Below are 22,575 nucleotides of genomic sequence, written 5' to 3' on the forward strand. Positions count from 1 at the left end.
TTAGGAAGGAAACTCTTAACTCACATAATTCTGTTTTGCCTAATGACTGAAGAATCAGAATGAAGTAGACTAGTATAACAGAAAATTACAAAGAATTACATCTGTATTACAGGAAAATCTTGTACCTATATGCCATGTCATCATGTTTATTTTTATACTTTGAAGGTAATGGCTGTGAAGAATCAGGAAGAAGTACACCTGTATAACAGTACATCATCTGTAGTTTTAGCAGCAAATTACCTCTGTGATCTCATCTGCCATAACTCATTTAGGAACAACAACAAATCAACTGTGTCATTTATAACATCTACACTAGGAAAAACTTATCAATTGTGTCTTATGTAACATCTACACCAGGAACAACAACAAATCAGCTGTGTCATTAACAACATCTATACCAGGAACAACAACAAATCAACTTTGTCATGTATAAAATCTACATCAGTAGCAACAAATCAACTGTGTCATTTACAACATCTACTCCAGGAACAACAAATCAATTGTGTCTTATAAAACATCTACACCAGGAACGACAAATCAATTGTGTCATGTATAAAATCTACACCAGTAGCAACAACTAATCATTTGTGTCATTTACAACATCTACACCAGGAATGAAAAATCTTTTGTGTCATATATATCAACTACACCGGTAATAACAACATCAATCGTGTCAATTTCAACATCTAAACTTGTGACAACAACATATCAACTACATATAAACATTCTACAGCTGTGTCACATGGAACAATCTTATAAACAATCTTATTACTTGGCAGTTTTGTCTGTTTTTGGAAACTTGCAAAAGCTAGGGTGTTGACTCTGGCAAAGCTTATCTTAGACAAGTTTTGTTCTAATTTTATTCCTATAGCTCCCTATTTAAAGTAAAATCTTTCACATATCATACCCCTTTTAATGTCTTCAATCCTCCAGAAATGGTATTCACAAAAATGAATGAAACTACGGTACATTGTCATGATTGTGATATTTCATATCAAAGTAAAGTTTGTTTTAACATGTTACTTAGTAACTGCTGAGGTGAAGTCACAAGTATAATATAGATTATGAAATAAGGTCTAATATCTTTCAGATGTTATATGATTACTTGTATGACTGAGTAAGAGAGTTCAATATGCGTACTTCAACCTTGACCTCAAAGACTTACATATATTTGTGTCAGAATTACTCTAATTTAACATATAATGTGTTTTCTTTTGTTAATTATTAGTACTGTTTCAAGCAAAGTTGCATTTGAGTTAAAAAGGGTCAAATTAAAAAGTTTATAGATATGTTGTATGATGTTAATGTTATGTTTCTAATATTGTTTACTTTCAATTCTAACATTGTTTACTTTCAATTCTAACATCATTGACCTTCACTTCTAATATTGTTGACCTTCAACTTGTTATAGAGAAATTAATTCAGAAATCTATTTGAACTGTTGCTGTGTATGTCCTGTGTTAAACCAGAGATAGTAAAATCATTCGTTTCAAATTTATTTGTATGAAGATTGAAACATTTCACTACATCATTTTTATGCCCCCTGCCTTAGCGAGGGGAGCATTAAGTTTTACCCTTGTCTGTATGTACATCTGTCTGTACGTCCTGAAATTGGTTTCCGTTCTCTAACTTAAGTTTGCCTCAACCAAATGTTATGAAACTGAAACACAATGCTTATTACCACAAAACACAGATCAAGTTTGAATTTCAGTGGCGTCACTTTTACCGTCCTAGAGTTGTGCCCTTTCACAAATGGAAAAATTGCTGAATTTTTTGTTTCCGTTCTCTAACTTAAGTTTGCCTCTACCAAATGTCATGAAACTTATACACAATGCTTATTACCACAAAACTCAGATCAATTGCGAATTTGGGTAGCATCACTTTTACCGTTCTTGAGTTATGTCCCTTTATAACATATGCAATAGGTGGCATCATCTGTGTCCCATGGACACATTCCCCCATATATTTTGAAAGTGTAGCTTTGCATTGAACTTTCGGGTATGAAATCATCAAAGTATGATATTATATTTCTATTAATGTTATGAAAGTGAGAAACCTTTTTTTGTTAAATATCTACCCTACCACAGGTTATAAATTTGAAGACCAACATTTGAAAAATCCTACTATTCAATGTAATTTACTTCCTCAACAAATTGTGCCAAATTTTTTAAACCAGCTGAATGTACAGTTTAAGTGAAATCTCAAAATGATATTCTTTGATTTGTTTGTTTGCATAAAGTTGTATTAATGTAGATGGGAATTTTAAAGACAAAATACTGACAAGTACATGCATTATTGTTAAAGGCCAAGGCCTGGTTTGTTATTGAAATAAATGTAAGTGTTCAGAATACAGATTTTTATTAAATTGATTTGTATTTTATCATATCAAATATGAACTTAAGTTACTTAGCTGCAAGACATATAGTATGAATAAGAATATGTTTATAGGTTGATGGGTACTGTTTATTTAAAGAATTCAGGTTACCTTAAATTCAGAAATTATCGAGATGTTTTTATTTATGACAGAAAATGTGACAGTATCAGGTTCTCAATAATAAAAACTGGCATTCACAATTTCAGTGTTGATTTCTCTTCATAAAATTTTTGCAATCGCATAAATTAGCTTTTGCATATTTGCCAATGGTCAAGGATTCGCAATAATAAATGCATGCATTAATTTCTGAATTTAGAGTAATTTCAGATGGTGTAACTAAATCAGCTAAGATTGACCCTGCTTGTTGCTTTCCATCTACATTTGATCTCGTTTTCACAATTTTCGAAATAATAAAAACATCACAAAATTTTCTGAATTTACAGTAACATGTTATACTCCTTCTCCCCCACATAATTTACATTCAGTATTTTCAAATGTTATGTTTTTGAATTATTTTAACTCATTGTTAACTTTAGGCAATCCCTTGCCACATAGGGCTGTACCGTTACATTGTACTACCGCTTTACAATTACCTTAACTCAAGTCTTACCTTGCCTTACCTTAACCTTACACCTAACCCTGACCTAAATCTATAGCAATGTTGTCATTCGTGACAGTATCAGGTTCGCAATAATAAAAACTTGTATTCATAATTTCAGTAGTGATTTCCTTTATGAATTTTTTGAAATCACTTGAATTAGATTTCACATTTTTGCCAGAGATCAAAGATTCACAGTACGGTAATAAATGCACACATTTCTGAATTTACAGTATGGTTATAACTGACCATTTCTTACCCTCACAAAAGCTTTTAAAATGGGATCAAGTTTTAGAAGCTCTGTATTTTTTACCCCTTTCATTTATGACTTTAAAATTTAAAATAGTGTCTAAGCACATGTGAAAAGTAAAAAGAAATAGCAGATAAATGCATTTTATTCATGTTTGATAAATGCATTTTATTCATGTTTAGGGCTATTTCATAATGGGTGTGGAAGGGTAAGAAGGGACTAAAAAAATTCCCAAACAGCCTAGGTACTTTCTATAAGTTATTTTGTACTCATCAAATCACCTAAAACCAAAAATTACTAGCAACCAATTTGATAGAATAGCAATTATGTATGAAATATTTTTTGGATGTGACAGCACAGGTCAGAGCTATTTCTTTGAATCTGGATCTCATAAAAATCCTTAAATTTAAGTTCAATAAAGTTAAGTGTTAAGATTTTTGTGAACAGAAGAATTCAAGATTTCCAAGGATTCCATTTCTTAGAATAAAATTAAGTAACCCATAGCTTTAGGGTATAACCAGCATTTTCAGGGGAGATGATATTTAGCACATTTATTTTAGCTATGACCACACTAACTCTATTGCGGTCGTATGACAATGAAAATGATTTGTGACAAAAATTGTGAAGCATTACTTCATAATTTGTGATATTGCAACATTGTTGTACCAATGTATTAAATTTTGAAAGAAAATATAAATTTGAGAATAAATTAATTTCTCAAAAAATGCTATTGTCACTTAATGCATGTTTTGAAGGCTCTTACAATTTCATTGATGCATGCATTTTAGCACATATATAGAGAGTATACTGATAATTATAAACCATATTTCTTCATTTGTGTAAGTTACTTGAGTTTAATTGTGTTGGCATGTAGGATTTCAACATTTTGTTTTGTTTGTATTTTTTTTTTTGCAATGTAAATATAGAAGAATATATGAAATGATATAGATGCAAGCATGGCTATATATGAGTGATTTTTTGTTTTGTTTATTTTATAAGTTGTATGCCTTTTCTTGATGCGAGATAATCTGAAAAAAGTAAAGTAATTTGTAGTTCGACAATGAATTGATGGCTCTTTCTTGTGATGTTTTTGTTGGACATCATCATAAGAAATCTCTGGAATTAAGGCAGTTGTCATTATTTCTATAAACCATAGGTCTGCTGCAGAAAATGATTAAAGCTTCGCCATATACAGTTATTTCTGTAGCTTAATTGAGTTAACCGACCAATAGAAACAAGCTATACAAACCATAGATGTCTGACATTACAATGGTAGAGCTTGATATGTTATGAAAGAGTGAATATTGTGTTTTACAGGTTATTTGCTATCCACACACCCACACACATAGTTCACTCAATCTGTTATATTATAAAGGTAGCAAGGTTTGTGATGGCAAATCTACCACAAACCAAGTTAGCTCATATAGAAATATTTTTGCATAGAAAATGTAAAGAAATGATAATAAAATATGTGTGAATGATACCTTGCAAAACCGTTTTCATGGATGTCACCATATTAGCTTTTTCTGTATATTTTATCTTCTCTTATGTCATCTATGCATTGAGATAGTTGATATATTTGATGATATGGATTGTTTCTAGAAATTAAATTTAGTTCCTCTATCCTTACTTTGTACACCTGATGAGTTCATTTTAAATGCAATGCCTAGTTCATATTATAGTGATTCCTTACTTACTTTTTTCATTGGATTGTACAAGTTTGTAAGTTTACAATAGAACACCAAAAACTATGTCTTTTCAAGTTGTAGTTTAGGTCACTGCAACAACTTCTAATCTGAATGGTTGAAAAAGTCAAAATATATCTGATCTGTAGTTGAGGGTAATTGGAAGAAAAGTTATATATGTGAATTAAAGAAATCTTATCTCTTGGGAAGATGACAGGGGATATAAAATCAAGTCTATATCAATTCACCATTTCAGAATCTAATGCATTATGGGTATTATTTTCAAAAGTTTATACCAACTGTTGTGATTGGTTGAAAATGTCTGAACAATGATTATTGACCAATGATGGAATGTTATTTTCATTTTGCTGTAAAAACAATTAAATTACCCACAATTCATTAGAATCTGAAAAGACGAATTATGATTGTGGTAAATGTGTAAAATCTATTTATTTGGAATAACAAGCATCAGGTGCTTTACAAAGTAGCATTTGTTTTGAAGAGATAAATTGTTTATTTGTTTTGAATGTTTATATATTTTAATTAAGCAATATATTTAATTTGTGGATGTGTATTATTTATATGCATTTTAATTTGTATGATAATTTATTTTATTGTGACTTATTATTTGTTGGTGAATGAATACAGTCAGTGCTTTTATAATTTGTATCTATAAAGGTGTGAGAGGTTTTACAATGTGTGTTTTTGTGTATGTTAGAAATATTTAGTACATGTATAGCTTTCTCTTTATTTAAACGAGAAATTCAGTTTCATTTCATTATATAGATTATTAATTTTGAAATTAAATGGCAAAACTTAATGTTCATCAAACATACCATTTTTACAAAATCTAACCATGTTTGTCTTGCAAAACTAAAAGCTTTTATTGCTAACTTAGTATCCTTTCAAAAATTGCTTGTAGACTTGGAATCTCTTTCTTTAAATTATGTCATAGTTGATTCTTGAATATCCCACAATTCCCTGCATTCCACAAATTCTGAATGTTTGCTCCAGCAGTCAATTATAAGGTATTTTGATTACTTTGTTTACTGATCTGAACTTTGTCTTCTTTCATAGGTTAAACCTACCTCAATTTTTAAATCTGACTCAAAAGAAAGCGTTGGAAATTAATTGTTAGAATTGAAATTTTAGAGAAAATGCATAAATACATATTTTTTTTACTCTGATTGAAGAAATTAATCTGTTTCAAAATTTTCTGTAACGTTTTTGAATTGTTTAATTTTTTTTTTGTTAGAAATTTTAAGTTCATAAAAATTATTCTGTGCCATCTATTGATATTTATTAAATCATGAATAAATGAATCTATTGTTTAACTGGAAAATGATGAATGTAGAAACACTAACACAAAACATTTTGTATATTCTCAATAAACATTATACTTTAATGACTTATATGTATTCCTTTACTATAATGCCAACATCTTTGCTTGAATAAAAAATTTGGAGGACCAATTTCTTAAAATTTGGGCAATTTCATAGCATTTGCACAATGAGTATTTTGGGTAAGGTATAACCTGAATAATTCAGTTCCTCCCTGTTATCGATCTCTACTACTTGCAAGGGCCTGAATTCCTGACACAATAAAAACTCTTCACGAATTCTGGATTTTGATTGGTGCCCTGTAGAAGAGGTGACCAATCGGCAATCAGCACAAAATTTATTGGATAAGTAAATCACGAGCTAATTCCAAATGATTGATTGAAGATTTTTCATTGTCTATGCATTCAGGCGTTAAAGAAGTAATCGTAGATCAGCGGAATATAACGACTGAATTATTCAGGTTAGGTAATGTTATGATCTTGGAAAGTTGTTGACAAACTTTATACTGAATGATCCAGTGCTCCTTGTAATTTTTGCAAAAAAAAAAAAACGCTGCAAAGCTGGAACACCCCAAAGAAGAGGTTGTAGGCTGAAGTGACTTGTACAGGGAGATGTGACTAACTACCTAGATCACTTGGCCAATGAGTCCCCTTGTGACAAATGATTAATGCACTTGTTTTAAGTACGAAAAGTTGCCAAGACTTTTCTTTATCTCATGCTTTTCTTAAGTGCAGAAGATTTGTAGTATAGTAAATAATATAATATAGTGCAGGAGCTAACATGTTTAATCCGAGGCAAGGTTAAAACCAAAAAAATAAAATTGGTATTTGTTGTTTTTATGCCATGCATACAGCATTTGGAGAAGATAAGACTGGTAGGCCTGGAGTGGTGATATGTTCCTGCAGACTGATAATACCTTGTAAATCAGCAGGTTACCAATCAGCCTCAACATTTCAGTACAAAGCAGGATTTGTTCTATCACATTGACACTTTGTCCTGAATAAACATGGAAATTTGATGCAGGATGTCAAGAAGTTGTCAATATGGAAAATTGTGGTCTTAGACAAAGTTGCTATAGATTGGCAACTCTATCCTGATTATGAATAACACGAGATCTGAGGTATACAGTAAGTCAATGAGAAAGCATCCCAATAACACAGATATGAAACACGCGTCTTTTAAAGGAAGAGCAAATAAGGAAAGTTGTGTATTAGAATACAGGTGGTTTGATCTTTGCAGTTATTTATATGCCCCACTGAAGGCAACGGGGGCATTAAGTGTTACCCTTGACTTTCCGTCCGTCCCATTTTCCTTTTTGCACTCTAACTTTGGTTTGCAAAATGCTATGAACCACAACATGTAGACAGAGTTTGAATTTGGGTTGTGAGTCATTTACAATTCTAGAGTAATGCCCCTTTTTAAACGACCGCAAAAAAATTTTGCGGTCGTATATTGGTATGACATTGGCGTCGTCGTCGTCCGAAGACACATGGTTTTTGCACAATAACTTTAGTTTAAGTGAATGGATCTCTATGAAATTTTACCAGAAGGTTCAATACCACAAAAGGAAGGTTGGGATTGATTTTGGGGGTTATTGTACAAACAGTTAAGGAATTAGGGGCCAAAAATAAGCATTTTTGTAACTTCCAGACAATAACTTGTGTGTTAATGTATGGATCTCTCTGACATTGTACCACAAGGTTCCATATCACAAAGGAAATGCTGGGATTGATTTTGGGGGTAATTGCCTCAAAATTTTAGGAATTAGGGGCAAAAACAAGCATTTTTCTAGTTTCATGACAATAACTTGTGTGTAAGTGTATGGATCTTTCTGAAATTGTACTACAAGGTTCCATATCACAAAGGAAAAGCTGGAATTGAGTTTGGGGGTAATTGCCCAAAACATTTAGGAATAAGGGGCCAAAAAGGGACCAAAAATAAGCATTTTTCTAGTTTCCAGACAATAACTTGTGTTCAAGTGTATGGATCTCTCTGGAATTGTACTGCAAGGTACCATACCACAAAGGGAAGGCTGGGATTGAGTTTGGGGGTAATTGCCTCAAAACTTTAGGAAGTAGGGGCCAAAAAGGGGCAAAAAACAAGCATTTTTCTAGTTTCAGGACAATAACTTGTGTGTAAGTGTATGGATCTTTATGAAATTGTACTACAAGGTTGGGTTTGAGTTTGGGGTAATTGCCCTAAACGTTTAGTAATTTGGGGCCAAAAAGGGGCCAAAAACAAGCATTTTTACAGTTTCCAGACAATAACTTGTGTTCAAGTGTATGGATCTCTCTGAAATTGTACTGCAAGGTACCATACCACAAAGGGAAGGCTGGGATTGAGTTTGGGGGTGATGAATCATAAGGGGGTTCAAAAAATTGGGGGGGGGGGGGGGGATTTTTTTTTCCTTTTTTTTTTTCTTTAAAATTTTCCATTTTAAGTTGGTTATTTTTTATTTATATATAAAAGCTAATAATAATGATATGGTTTGATTTCATAAAAAATTGAAATATTGGGGTTCTTTGATATGCTGAATCTAACCGTGTATTTAGATTCTTAATTTTTGGTCCCGTCAAATTGGTCTACATTAAGGTTTAAAGGGTCCAAAATTAAACTTAGTTTGATTTTAACAAAATATGAATTCTTGGGGTTCTTTGATATGCTGAATCTAACCGTGTATGTATTTAGATTTTGGATATTGGACCATAATAGGTAAATTTTTTAAGTTCTTAGACCACATTCATTGTGTGTCAGAAACCTATGCTGTGTCAAATATTTAATCACAATCCAAATTCAGAGCTGTATCAAGCTTGAATGTTGTGTCCATACTTGCCCCAACTGTTCAGGGTTCGACCTCTGCGGTCGTATCAAGCTGCGCCCTGCGGAGCATTTTATCAACTTGGAAAATTGCAAAATTTGAGCAGGGGCATTCGTATCCTCAGACACATTTTTCTTTTATTCTAGTATGCCATGTTGTGAACTTCACTCCATAAATTTAACAAAATGTCAATCTGGACATTGAACACCTGATCTTGAAAGTAGAGTCATCTGTTTGACATGTTCAAGTAGTGGTTACTGGCCTAGTTCTTTTTCTATGATGTTGACCAAAATCTTTACCTACAAATTTAATTCAATGCCTTCAAAGAGCACTTTAAAAATGCCCTTTGTACACAGAACAATCCAACATAAAATGAATCTTGGTACCATGGATCTATCTTAAGAAAACAGCTTTACCATGAGTGCATGATGTAAGGGTCTACCTCATTTTGACAATTAAAGTCTCTAAACTCACATGTTTTAAGAGAAAATCTTAGAGACAATACTCTTCAAGTCATGAACATTCAGTATAACTCACGCTTAATTTTTACGGTAAGATTTTTTGTGAATAGAGTTGCTGGATAACAAATCTGAAACTCAAAACTTGACAAGGTAGAAGCATTTCAGGTCATAAGAGTTCATAAAATTAAGTGAGAAATGAATGTGGAATGTATCCATGGGACATAGATGATGCCCCCGCTTGCATATCATATAAAGATATAAAGGGACATAATTGAAAAACGGTATAAGTGACTCTACCCAAATTTGTACTTAATCTGAGTTTTGTGGTAATAAGCATTGTGTATATGTTTCATAACATTTGGTTGAGGCAAACTAAAGTTAGAGAACGGAAACGAAAAATTCAGCAATTTTTATGTTTATAAAGGAGCATAACTCAAGAACGGTAAAAGTGACATCAACCAAGTTTAAACTTGATCTGTATTACCGGTAAGTGGTAATAAGCATTGTGTAAAAGTTTCATAACATTTGGTTGAGGCAAACTAAAGTTAGAGAACAGAAACGAAAAATTCAGCAATTTTTATGTTTTTAAAGGGGAATAACTCAAGAATGATAAAAGTGACGCCACCCAATTTTGAACTTGATCTGTATTATGTGGTAATAAGCATTGTGTATAAGTTTCATAACATTTGGTTGAGGCAAACTAAAGTTAGCGATCGGAAATGAAAAACTTAGCAATTTTTATGTTTATAAAGGGGCATAACTCAAGAACAGTTATCGTGACGGCACCCTAAAGTTAGAGAACGGAAACCAACTTTGGGACGTACGTACGTACAGACGGACAAGGGTGAAACTTAATGCCCCCTCCGCTAAGGCAGGGGCATAAAAAACTTCATGACACATTGAAACTTACTTAACACGTCTGTTAGCTCCAGAGGGACAATTTGAACTAGAGAAGTTAGTGATTACAGATACCCCCACCTGTAACCACTAAAAGATCATGATTTTGTTTCTGTAGCAGCATACTGTAAATTCAAAAGTTAATGTGTGAATTATTAAATTGAATCATCATAAGTTTACAAGTTGACTGGAATGTGAAATTTAAATGCAAAATTTTTGATATTTCTTTTATTGAAATATGCATGGTAAGAATCTAAATAATGTTATCTGAACTAAATGAAAATTTTCACAATAATAAAGCATTACTGGTACATTTGTACATTAATTTCAAAATTTACAGTATATGGTATAATTAACTAAAAACCAGTAAAATAGCATATATTTAGTAAAATATAACAAACAAGGAGACATTTTAATATTTTTAATAACTGCTGCATATAACAGACCAATAATTGATATGAACATACACAAATATAATTATCTACTAAAATTACAAAATCTTTTGTGACACTATTAAGAAGAGATTGTCTAGAACCAATATTCTATGAAAGTATGGCAAGTAGTATTCAAAAGCCTTATTGCATTCCAAACAGTAAACCTTTTGGGGATGTACACTTTGATAAGCATGTAAAACTTCTTACTAAACTACAGAATAAGCAAAACTGTGCATCTTATTTTTCCAGAACTGCTTGTAGGAGGGTCTAAGGTCAGGAAAAACTTATAAATCTTAAAAGGTTGTAGTTGTTTTTTTACAAATGTGCTTGAAGTGTAATTTGAAAAAGAGAATTTGGTGATCTAGTTGTCACAGATATCCCTGCCTGCAAAAACAGAGTTCTAAATCCAAAATTAGATTTAATTGTGACCTATATTTTATTTTTCATAACAGTATTAGAATCTTAAAAGATTTTGTAAAACAGTGATATAATAATTATCACTGGAAACACACAAAAAATTGTTTTAAGGTTACTAAGGGGAATAACTCTTAACTTTTAATGTCAAAACAGTCAAACTGAACTTGAACTGTATTTTATGATTCATGATTAAATTATAAAAAATTTGGGAAAGCAGTACTTAAATTTTCATCTGCAAACCCAACTTGTGATGAAAAGGCATGTGCATCATCATATACCCCTCCTTTTTTGAGGTAATAGGGTAGAAATGTACCTTTTCAATCCCTCCTCCATTTATTTCTAGATATAGCCTTCATCTGTAAGTAGCTTTATTCTTTTAACATGTTTAACAGAAATCTAATTAATTTTGTTAGTAAAAATGTCAACTTTTCAAATTTTTTAATGGAAAGATCCCACCAATGTTCAAATTCTTTTGAAAAAGGGTCTAATGGATGAACTTGCACTTTTTAAATATTTTACAGGAAAACTATATTAAACATGCATACCACATTTTCTTATTTATATATTTTTGTTTATTGTTTGCTGTATCAAGTATTTTACAGGTTTACTGACAACAACATGTTTTTTGAATAAAAAAATACACATCTGATATATGAAATCATTACTTACCAATGAGATCAATAAGTGCAAAAACTACATTAAAAAAAACATATGTTGAACATTTTGCTCACAACTACATGGTTAAATATATTTTTATTTTTTCTATCTATTTTGTTATGAAATTGATGTATTTCAGTATTTTTGTGAGACTATGGTAATTTTTATGGATTTTGTAGGTAGAGGAAAACACAAGATTGTAACAAACTACAATTTAATGTAGAAAGTGTAACTTTGCATACATAACCACACAATTTGACCTTCGTGACCTGTCCCCACCTTTACAAAAATAATTAAAGTGCCTTCCAACCCCCCCATATATTTTTTTCAGGAATAGCCAATACATAGAATTTATGTCCAACGAACACACAAATGATGTAAAATAACACCTTAAAAGACCAAATACTTTAATGGAATGATAACAATTGGAATTGCAAGTATTGAGAACAAAAGTTTCTTAGAGGTAATAGGTACTTTCCCTTTTTTCAAAAATTCTGGGGGATAAATTTTCCACTTGTTCTTTTAACTTATTCTGTTGTGTTCAAATAGGAGAAAAAAACAGAACTTCATAATAATGGAGGACCTCCAAATCTTCAACATGTACTAATATTATTAAATAGCATTTTCCTACACAAACTGAACTCAAACTTGTTAATGAAACAATCAATAGGCATACACTATCAATGGGACTTATCAATATATAATACCAACATGGAATAAAAATCTTAATAAACACATTTTATATGCACCAACAATAATTATGCAACAACAAAATCTGCACCAATTTATGACCTAAATGCATATTGTGACTTCTAAAATATATGTTTTTCCCTGAATAAATTACAGAATTTCAAAAGAAGCTGTCTATGAATAAATATAACTCATGAATAAATATATGAACCATGAGAGGGAACTGCCTTTACAACACTTAGTGCCTCCCTATATCCATATGTACTTACATGTAACAACACAAAAATATAAAGTCAACTGATTAGTGTTTTTTTTTAAATTCTATAATACTGTTGCATCTTAAACATGTATTTGAGAGTTGCTAGAGTAATTTAAGTTTAATCATAACTGAAGTGCAACTTTAAATAAGATGGGGACAAGGCTTTTAGTTTTACAAACATGTAATTTTTTAAAAGTTTTTCAAAAATGGATATTAGGATGCTTGAACTTATTTGCAATATAGAAATAATTTATTATCAACAATTGTCAACAGGTTTAATTGTTTCAATTGTCTGCACAAAAATTCATATTTCTTGCCTCCACATTTTTTTGGTAATTCTTAAGATTTTTTTATTGTCATCAAAGTAGTTATCTCCCCTTATATTAATCAAAACTTTTTGGTGGCTTATGTTCCCCTACATACTTTCACTGCAATTTTACTGTCTTTGGAAACAGGGTCAAAAATGTTTTGTTTTTTGCATGTTTTTTAAAAACTGATTTGAAATAGGATACTAAATTGAAATAGCAATAAAAACATTTACTTTTTTAACAGTAGGCATGGTAAGATTTAGGTACTTGTTCATCAAAGGCTTTAAGCTCATTCAAACTGTAATACAAAACAAGATTATTTACAATGAAATGTATAAAATTAAAAAAACAAAATGAAACAAGTTCAGGAATGAAATCAACTGCAAAAGCACATACAATGACAACTAAACCAATAATACACAATATAAAAAAAAACAAAATTTCTAATCTTGCATGACATAAAACACTCACAACAAAATTTTAACAGTATTCCTCATCTCATAAGAAATACCCCTTCAACAAAGAAACTGAAGCCTCAATAATGAGGAGCTGAATAAACAAATAGGGCTCTGATTTTCTATTTAACAGAGCTTATAAGAGGTGTGATAACTCTTAAAAGGAGTTAAAGAAGAAGGGGACTTCCACATGATAAAGAAAAAATTGAACTTTACTGAGAAAATATGCTCTGGAGGTATGCTGAAAAGAATTGTATTTATAGTTCAGATTTCAAAACCATTATATTAGAGCTTATTACTTATAACTGTAATTTTCATAGATGATTTTTGGTAATTTGTTTATGTTATTTATTAACTTCTAACACAGAAGTCTTATCTTTTATCTGTTGAATTTACAAACATATAGGAATTTCCCATCTTAAAACTATAATAACTTCCTGCAACAGAGATAACTCTTGGAATTTCAATAAATTGCAGAAATCATGAGCTGAAACACGGAATTAAGTTCACACTAAATGTTACCCTATCAATGATCAATTTATAGCATGTGAATTGTAAACTGCAAGTTTTTAACTTGTATATATTTGCTGTCAATAATCATAAGTAAGCGGCAATATTCTCACATGTACATTGCAGAATTAATAAATTTATAAATGTGTAAAAAATGTCACATATTCAAAAGATGTTAAACATCTTTGTTGTGTTTTACATGTACATTTAAAAATAAATTAACAAGATGAAAAAATTTGTTACACTCAATTGAAATTAAAAGAATCTCTATAATAAACATGCATATTATTATTAAGTAGTCTGTATTGTACTTGACAATATTGCGTGTCAAGTTCAAAGGTCACTAACTTCGACAGGTGGAAATATTGATTCTACTTCCTTTGCGTCCTTGGTCAAAGCCAGCAACGATATAGTCATCCTGTAAGTAACGTTACAGTCCTTTAATTAGTGAATAAATCATCCTGGAAAAGAAACACCCATGTACATGCTTAGTTAGTTGTTTTAGAGAAAGTGTAAAATTGGTAAGGACTGCTCCAGTATTAATTGTGGTATTGTACTGTATTAGAAGACACATCTTCTAAAATTTGATTGGTGGCGGTAAGTTTAGAAAGAAAGACTGAACAATTATAGGCAAAAATCAATTAAAATTTACACATGGTGGGATAAAATTTAAAAGTGATTTCTAAACTCCTCTCCGTATTTACATTTAATTCTGGAACAGCTCTTATGGTACTATGAGTTTAAGGCAAGAAGAATTTGTTAATGAACTACAATAAGCACAGTTATTCTATAATAGCATAAAGCTGTTTGTGAAAACCATTGCTTCATAGGTCTACTAGGCTATGGACAAATTATTAGTTGAATATTGACGACATTGCAGATACCAATTAGGAATACAATACATGCACATGTAAAATTGAATACTGCTAAATGGCTATATCTAGAAAACACTGCATATATGAAGTTTTCACATACACAATTTATACAATAACATCTTTGTATGAATTCACAAAATACACATATCAATTTTCCTGCCCAAGCCACATGTTAAGCCATAATCAGGTTCACACAAAACTAAAAGTTAAGAAATCAATTAAATTGTGTAAGTGAATGGAAGCCATTAATTTGTTTATAATAGAAAAGGTAGGCATAATCTTGATTTAATATCTTTAGTCACATGTCCCCATGATAAATCTTTTTTGTTCATGTAGCAGATTTTTCAAAAACTTTATTGTGACATTTTTTATTTGTGCCACAAATGTCTCCCAAAATGAAAAGAGATAAAATACAAAATTGCAATAAGCAACATTCGAGAAGCTGAGGAAACCCCCTTTTAACAATAAATTACAGTTTATAACATTGTCTTAAGCTGATTTAGAACTTGACATACAGTCAAGACACTTGTCAGGTGATAAAATCCACATGCTGCCCTTTGTTTATATTTTTGTTGGATTGCTATCTTATTGATGTATACTAAGGCCAACATACATTTATATTTGAATATACATACCAGTATAAAAATATAAAGAAGAATATGAGATGGGATCCCATTTTAATGAGATTTTCTTTCATGTAAGTCTTTAGTTGTTGTCTATTATGAATCTCTGTAGGATCATACATTCCAATATCTCCTGACGGTTTATTAACTAATCTATAAATAGGAAAGGGAATTCATCAATTAATCTATAAATAGAAACATGAATATTTGTTCCAATTGAAATACTGCAACATTCCTTTTTTTTAAAGTTTTTTAAAAAGAATCCTATGTTTACTCTTTATCCCATTAAATGTTTAAGGTTTCCATTATGTTTCATTACATCTATAAAGTCTATATCAAACATTTAACATACTAATGAGTTCAAGACTATGGGCATTAAAGATCCATCCATCAAAAGTACCATGGGTACTTGTGTGTCACATTGTACTTTTGATGGATGGCTCTTTAATGCCCATATAATTACGACTGGAAAAAAACAGCAAATAAAACAAAAAACTTCTACTTACTTATAAACTAACCAAGCTGTTACTGGAGCATACATTAGAAACAATATCCAATGTCCTGTTATCAAAAACAGAACTGCTAAAACACACTGAGCAATAGCTTCCAATAGAACCCACTGCAAAAAACAAATTATTCACCTTTATAATATTTTTTTGAACTGGAATTTTTTTTTTTAAAAGCGATTGAAATATGAAGAATTCTTATACATTTCTGAATCTTATAGGATTTTAGATATTTATTGTTAATATGATATATCCAAATGTATGTTATATCATTGACCGATATCAACAGTTAAAAAAATTTATCAAGGAACCACATTCTTTTGTAGGTGAATACTTATTTCCAGAATGCCAATGAATGCTTATTGCGAACCCAACGAATGTTTTCCACAGTGCCATCTCTATCTTGACCAGGTATTTAAACTTTTGTAAGTTCACCTGTCCTATTGAATAAATACAATAGCTATTGTTCTCCATGTAGTTTTTTCACTGGGTCCGTTAAATTTCTTCTAAGAGAAATCTATCACTCATTGATTAATTTACCTGAGTAAAAAAAAATCTTGTAAATAGAGGAAAATAGATATAGGAAGATGTGGTATGAGTGCCAATGAGACAACTCTCCATCCAAGTTTTATACTCAAAACTGCATGTGATGTTATATTTATGCAATATTGATAATATATTTTCAATCGGTTGAATGTAAACAGTGATGCAAAGTTGAAACATTAATAAAATATAAAAAAGAAGATGTGGTATGATTGCCAATGAGACAACTCTCCACAAGAGACCAAATGACACAGAAATTAACAACTATAGGTCACCGTACGGCCTTCAACAATGAGCAAAGCCCATACCACACAGTCAGCTATAAAAGGCCCTGAAATGACAATGTAAAACAATTCAAACGAGAAAACTAACGGCCTAATTTATGTACAAAAAATGAATGAAAAACAAATATGTAACACATAAACAAACAACAACCACTGAATTACAGGCTTCCGACTTGGGAAAGGCACATACATACAGAATGTGGAGGGGTTAAACATGTTAGCGTTGATTTATGTTATATTAATAATATATTAATAATATATTTTCATTCAGTTTAATATAAACATTGATTCAATCATAAAAAGTTGATTTCTGACAAAACTTTTAACATTGTTCCTTTTAAAAAAAAATTTGTTTGACATGAATAAAAACTTGAAAATTATGATGTTCAAATTAAGATCTTCTTAAATGTATTCTATAATTAGACAAAAAAAAATCAAATTTCAATAGGAACATTGATAAAACTTTTGTTTGAAATCAACTTCTTATGATTGAATCAATGTTTATATTAAACTGAATGAAAATATATTATTAATATTGAATAAATACATCATCACACGCAGTTAATGAGTATAAAAAAAGTATTTTTGTCTATATATAAGAATATTTTTTTACTCAGGTAAATTAATCAATGAGTGATAGATTTCTCTTAGAAGAAATTTAAAGGTCCCAGTGAATAAACTACACAGAGAAAAATAGCGATTGTATTCATTCAATAGGACAGGTGAACTTACAAAAGTTTAAATACCTGGTCAAGATAGAGATGGCACTGTGGAAAACTTTCATTGGGTTCGCAATAAGAGTCTGAAATGATGAATTACTTCCTACTTCATTTTTTTGTTCTTAAATCTAAACTTGTGACACACGTTTTAATTTTCCTCTAAAAATACATCTGGCCATTTAATAATACTGGTACATTGAAATATTTTGAATTAAGTTATCCAGACCATAATTGAAATACTTTGTAGCTGTCAAACATGATGAATATTTATAATGTTTGGAAAACAAGTTATTTTGAACAAATGTAATGTTCCCAAGTTTAAAAGATGTAAAAACCTGTTTAAATTTCTAGATGAATAGTGTTTTTTTCTGTGTTCTGATGTTTGACACAATCATGATCATTGCTTTGAATAGGACATACTAGTCGTTTCAAAAAAATCACAGGTTAAAGGTAATTTAGATTTGTAAAAGTACACAAAACATGGTACTTTTGATGGATGGCTCTTTAATGCCCAGTGGCAAATCAAATGCATATTCAGAACTAGAACAAGTTCATGTGATATGTATATAAACCCAACTTTGTTCTGTGTCTCGAGTAACATTCAAAGCCAGACTTTTAACCTACTAGTTCACAAGGTAAGAGTCTGCAGGAAGATATGTCACCCTTTCCAAAGTCCCTGACACATTATTCGAAGCTGAGCCAACCAGTCTGTGCCCAATCCCAGTATAAACAACTTATACATTACTTTAAAACATTAGTGTAGTAAAAGTTTACACAATGATAATATACATACCTTATTAAGTTTATCACAACAACTTGTAGCATTTAAGTAGTCACATTCTAAATCTGATAATGTTATAACCTAAATTCTGTCAAGGAAATCAATTATAGAAAATGCATGTTTTTATTCTCCTAAATCATGTGAAATTAAATTATTTTTTTACATTTCTTAAAAATTTATTTTCTTGATCTCATTGTCTACTTTGAACTGAAAAAAAAATGATGATAAAATGAACCTGGATAACTCTTTACAATTCAAAACCTATAAAGAGTTGTGTCACTTCAGTTGTTCATTTTGTGTTGACAATTGGTGTAAGATTCAATTAAGTTCTGTTGAAATTATGAGAGCCTTCTTGAAAAATAATTGAAGAGGAGGAAGATAGCCATCTATGTCAACCCTTGGTAAAAGAGAGAGAGAGAAATTATATATTACCTTTCGGCGATTTAGGATTCTGCAACATTTGAGCCAACATTTTTATGACACTTGGATTGTACAGGTTTGGAACAACCTGCAGAATAGGAAACCATTGCCCAAATGAGTATTAATCCCTCTATTGAGTAATCATTTTATAGTGCTAACCGGGTATTTAATCGGGCTATGTTTTAAGATTGGGGGTTAATCAGCGTTTCCTTATAATCTTTTTTTAACATTAAACATACCCAAGGTACTGTACATGTATGTTCTTATAATATAAGACATTAAGACAAAACATACAATATTTAACATGATTTGAATGGCTGAATTGATAAAAATATTGAACATATACATTTATTATACGCTCAGCTGCATATTTTAATCCTCACAGTACAAAACTTTCTTGTAAGACAAAGTGTCATACACCTAATCGCTATTGTTTTGTCATCTCTGTCGTCAAAATAGACAATGATAGAAAAAAACTGACACTATATTAATGGAAAAGTGATTGTTGAATGCTGTCAATAGTTCAAGCGGCAGTCTTATTCTCAGGTCAAGTGGTGTGGATTTCCAAAGAGCGATAAGGTGTATTGAAAAAAGATGACAAGCACACAAACTCATTAGGTAGCAAAATTGATCAAATAACCCCTTCTCTAAACTCAACAAGGATTTAAAATAACAAATCATTTCATCCACTATACTATATAGCCAATCAATCAGTAATTTGTGCCTGATGACTGTGAGTTTTTTTTAATAAAAAAAAAATTTAATGGACAGTTTAAGGATACAAAATAAACAACAAGGAACAACAAAGCTCCTTCATCTATCACAGAAAAGATGAATAACCAGGAATCCACACCCATGCTGTGGTTTTCTTTGGAGTTTTTGTTTAAATTCTCTATCTGATCCTTCTACGATAACGATAAGGTTAGAGAGAAACGATCCATGACAGGGAACCTGTCGACCAAAGCCGGTGAACACTGTAAAAACGATTGTTAACCCTAGTACTTAAAATAAGTCACTTTTACTCTATTATGTCCGATTAAAACATGTGATCTACTTTATAAAAGCTAGTCATTTCTAATCAAATTTCCAAATTTACTTTCATGTAGCGTGTTTATTAAATTGTCGAAGACAGATCATATTTACAGATCATTTTTCAGGAAGGTCACAAAGGGTTATCTCCCCTCACATAGCATTCTTGACAACTGAAAATGGACCCACTTTTTCTAGCATACAGTTGTTATAGAAGGAAGAAATATCAAGAATGTACAGATATATGTACAGAGTTACTAGAAAAGAACCCATATGACCAGGTATACAGCAAACATGTAGTTGGGCTCTGGTGGATAACTGTTTCACACTTGCAAGTTGCAGTGGCACTAAGTTACTGACTAAGTCTTATATCTGTGATCTAACTCTGACAATATTAGATTATCACCTACATATCTTTATTTAAAACAAAAGTACTATTCTTGCATTTTGATTAAAACGACTGTTGTTTGCAAATTATTTTTCTATTTTCTCCTACACGACTCCACTCTTAGGCTGGTTTTCTACCTTCTTCTTCTTTCAGTAACTTCCTCCTGTGGTTAGGAGCACATCAATTTCTTGATTATACACAATGGGCTTATATTACACGGACTTATACAGCTAAAATCACTTTGTTATTTCCCAGTATAAAACGCAATTGCATATATTAAAATACGATGGGCTTATTTTACACGGACGATATTAAAAGTTATTCACTTTGATACTTCGTTAAAAATAGTCTAAAATCTAAAATGACACTGATTCACTTTATGACATTAGTAAAACCGTGGTCTGACACTATTAAATATGTCTCTATATTCTAAAAGGCATCAGCTACCACTTTGATACAGCAATTGTCTGTATATTACGTATATTATTGTTAATATCAACGTATTCCCAAGTACATATATATCTCAACTGTCCTCCATGTACTTCTCACTTCTAACTGTTCTTTAATGTACGCCACTATTTTGTGCTCTGAAAAGGATCGAAAGACAGCTCAATTCCATGTTATTATTAATGAATGTTTATATTATGATAGAGCATTAATCTGACTTAACCTCTGTTGATGTAATTTATCACACAGATTCCTAGAAATTGTTTCAACCATATTTAAAAAATTGTTGTCGTTTGGAAGTATAGAACCCGCTAGTTTTCTGCAGTCAACAATTAATTGGCTTAATGTTTCCCTATTTTGAAAATTTGTTTTCCACTGATCAATCCCAATTTTATTTATAACAGCCTGTTTTAATGGGGCATAAAAAGTCCTACGGACCCCTTCCAGAGATGGACATCTAGTTAGGAAATGTAGAAGGTTTTCTTCCTCGAGTTTGCAAAGGGGGCAAATTGGGTCTGCACTTCCTATATTAAATTTAGCTTTGGTTGCTTGTAAAAGGTAGGTCCCAGTTAGTATTCTAGCTTTTGTTATTGCTTTCTTTGTATCCCCCGGAATTTCTGTTGCTGTTTTCCAAACTGGATGTATTTCTCCTATATTGATAATGTCAGTACAGAGCCTAATCAGGGTTGATTTTTCTCTACTCAAAGACCTAAATTTATTACTCCAAAATGTATTAATAGCATGTCTAACGGATTGTTTCCATTTAATTTTTGTTGGAAGAAATATTAGAAGCTCATCAATGCTTGGTAGGCTATATTGAAGCAGGACATTTTCTGTTCTGTGTAGAAAAGTTCCATTGCAAATTTCTAACCGGTACTGACGCAACAAGATATCCCTAAGATTTTGATTTTCAGACGCTAGGATTGAATGTAGAAGGCTTAATTGTCTTTTGTGGAGCTCGGCCTCTATAGGTAGGGCACCCAGTAGTGAGAATACTGCAGCAGAAGCTGTTCTTGTTGGAAGAGCCTGAATATTTTTTAAGAAGGATAAATGGAAGTCACCCAAGTCGTTGATTTGGCTGTTCGTAAGAGGTAAAACTTCTAGACTGTAGAGCAGACGGGGTAATATGTAGATTCTATAAATACTATAGGAAATCCTTGGATTCAAGCCATTTGTGCCATGTACACCTGTTGACATAAGTGAATAGGTTGTTCTTCGGGCTAAACTAATGCGGTCTTTCACATTTATTATATTTTCATTTTTTGATGATCTTATAATACCTAGATGTGAGGCCTTATCTGTCTCTGAAACGGACTTATCCCCAAGAGACCAGGAGCATATGGATTTTGTGGAATTTTCATTTTGTTTAATGAGAACACTCTTTTCAGGGTGGAAAAATACCCTAAATAAAGTAAAGTATTTAAACTTGATACAAATAATAGTGTTTATGAAAATAGTCTAATAACATATTATAACCAGAAATCTGACTCACAACTACAAAAAAATAATCTGGAGCTGTGGACAGTAAACTGATGTTTTTCAGTAATTTTTTTGTTCCAAATTTTGTCCCCTAATTTCAGACCAATCTTACCAAAATATAAAAAGTAAAATTACACAACTACGTATCAGTGCTCATTGTTTAAATAAAGAACAGTGTAGATATAATAAAGCCAAAATTCCAAGAGAACAAAGTTTTTGCAAATTTTGCACTGAAGTAGAGACAGAAGAACATTTTTTGATATCTTGTGATAAATATAAAGATATAAGGCAAACTTTTTTCCAATCTTATGGTTTAGATTTGAAAGAT

General features: G+C 31.1%; 4 protein-coding genes across 11 annotated transcripts in view; 3 read left to right on the plus strand and 1 right to left on the minus strand.

Annotated features, from left to right (window-relative positions):
- LOC127699123 (WD repeat-containing protein 26-like) overlaps positions 1-3,372 on the plus strand; it is a 33,067-nt gene extending 29,695 nt beyond the window's left edge. The window contains exon 14 of the mRNA XM_052202865.1: positions 166-3,372. Coding sequence (XP_052058825.1) covers positions 166-206 — 41 coding nt within the window. The 3' untranslated portion in view covers positions 207-3,372. The remainder of the gene's footprint in view (positions 1-165) is intronic.
- LOC127699106 (uncharacterized) overlaps positions 1-22,575 on the plus strand; it is a 197,993-nt gene that overhangs the window by 70,755 nt on the left and 104,663 nt on the right. For 2 of the 7 annotated variants that reach the window (XR_007981077.1, XR_007981078.1), the window contains exon 16: positions 7,798-8,418. The exons of 4 other annotated variants lie outside the window; for them this stretch is intronic. The gene's annotated coding sequence lies outside the window, so the exon portion shown is untranslated. The remainder of the gene's footprint in view (positions 1-7,797; positions 8,419-22,575) is intronic. One more of the 7 variants, XR_007981083.1, reaches the window with a different exon arrangement.
- On the minus strand, positions 10,831-19,828 carry LOC127699150 (protein cornichon homolog 4-like). 2 transcript variants are annotated; one of them, XM_052202903.1, is made up of 5 exons: positions 19,687-19,828; positions 18,497-18,565; positions 16,158-16,270; positions 15,664-15,804; positions 10,831-14,571 (listed from the first exon to the last, which is right to left on the minus strand). In XM_052202903.1, exons 1-5 carry the CDS (start codon positions 19,759-19,761, stop codon positions 14,487-14,489), a joined length of 483 nt encoding a protein of 160 aa, XP_052058863.1. In that variant the 5' UTR covers positions 19,762-19,828; the 3' UTR covers positions 10,831-14,486. The 2 variants fall into 2 exon arrangements, with proteins under 2 accessions (XP_052058863.1, XP_052058864.1); XM_052202904.1 differs by having other exon boundaries at positions 10,831-14,614; positions 19,687-19,825.
- LOC127699128 (tetratricopeptide repeat protein 8-like) overlaps positions 20,072-22,575 on the plus strand; it is a 46,544-nt gene continuing 44,040 nt past the window's right edge. Inside the window, exon 1 of the mRNA XM_052202871.1 lies at positions 20,072-20,214. Coding sequence (XP_052058831.1) covers positions 20,113-20,214 — 102 coding nt within the window. The 5' untranslated portion in view covers positions 20,072-20,112. The remainder of the gene's footprint in view (positions 20,215-22,575) is intronic.

The sequence above is a fragment of the Mytilus californianus genome, unplaced genomic scaffold (assembly GCF_021869535.1).
Source record: "Mytilus californianus isolate M0D057914Y unplaced genomic scaffold, xbMytCali1.0.p SCAF_4, whole genome shotgun sequence".
NCBI classification, from domain to species: Eukaryota; Metazoa; Mollusca; class Bivalvia; order Mytilida; family Mytilidae; genus Mytilus; species Mytilus californianus.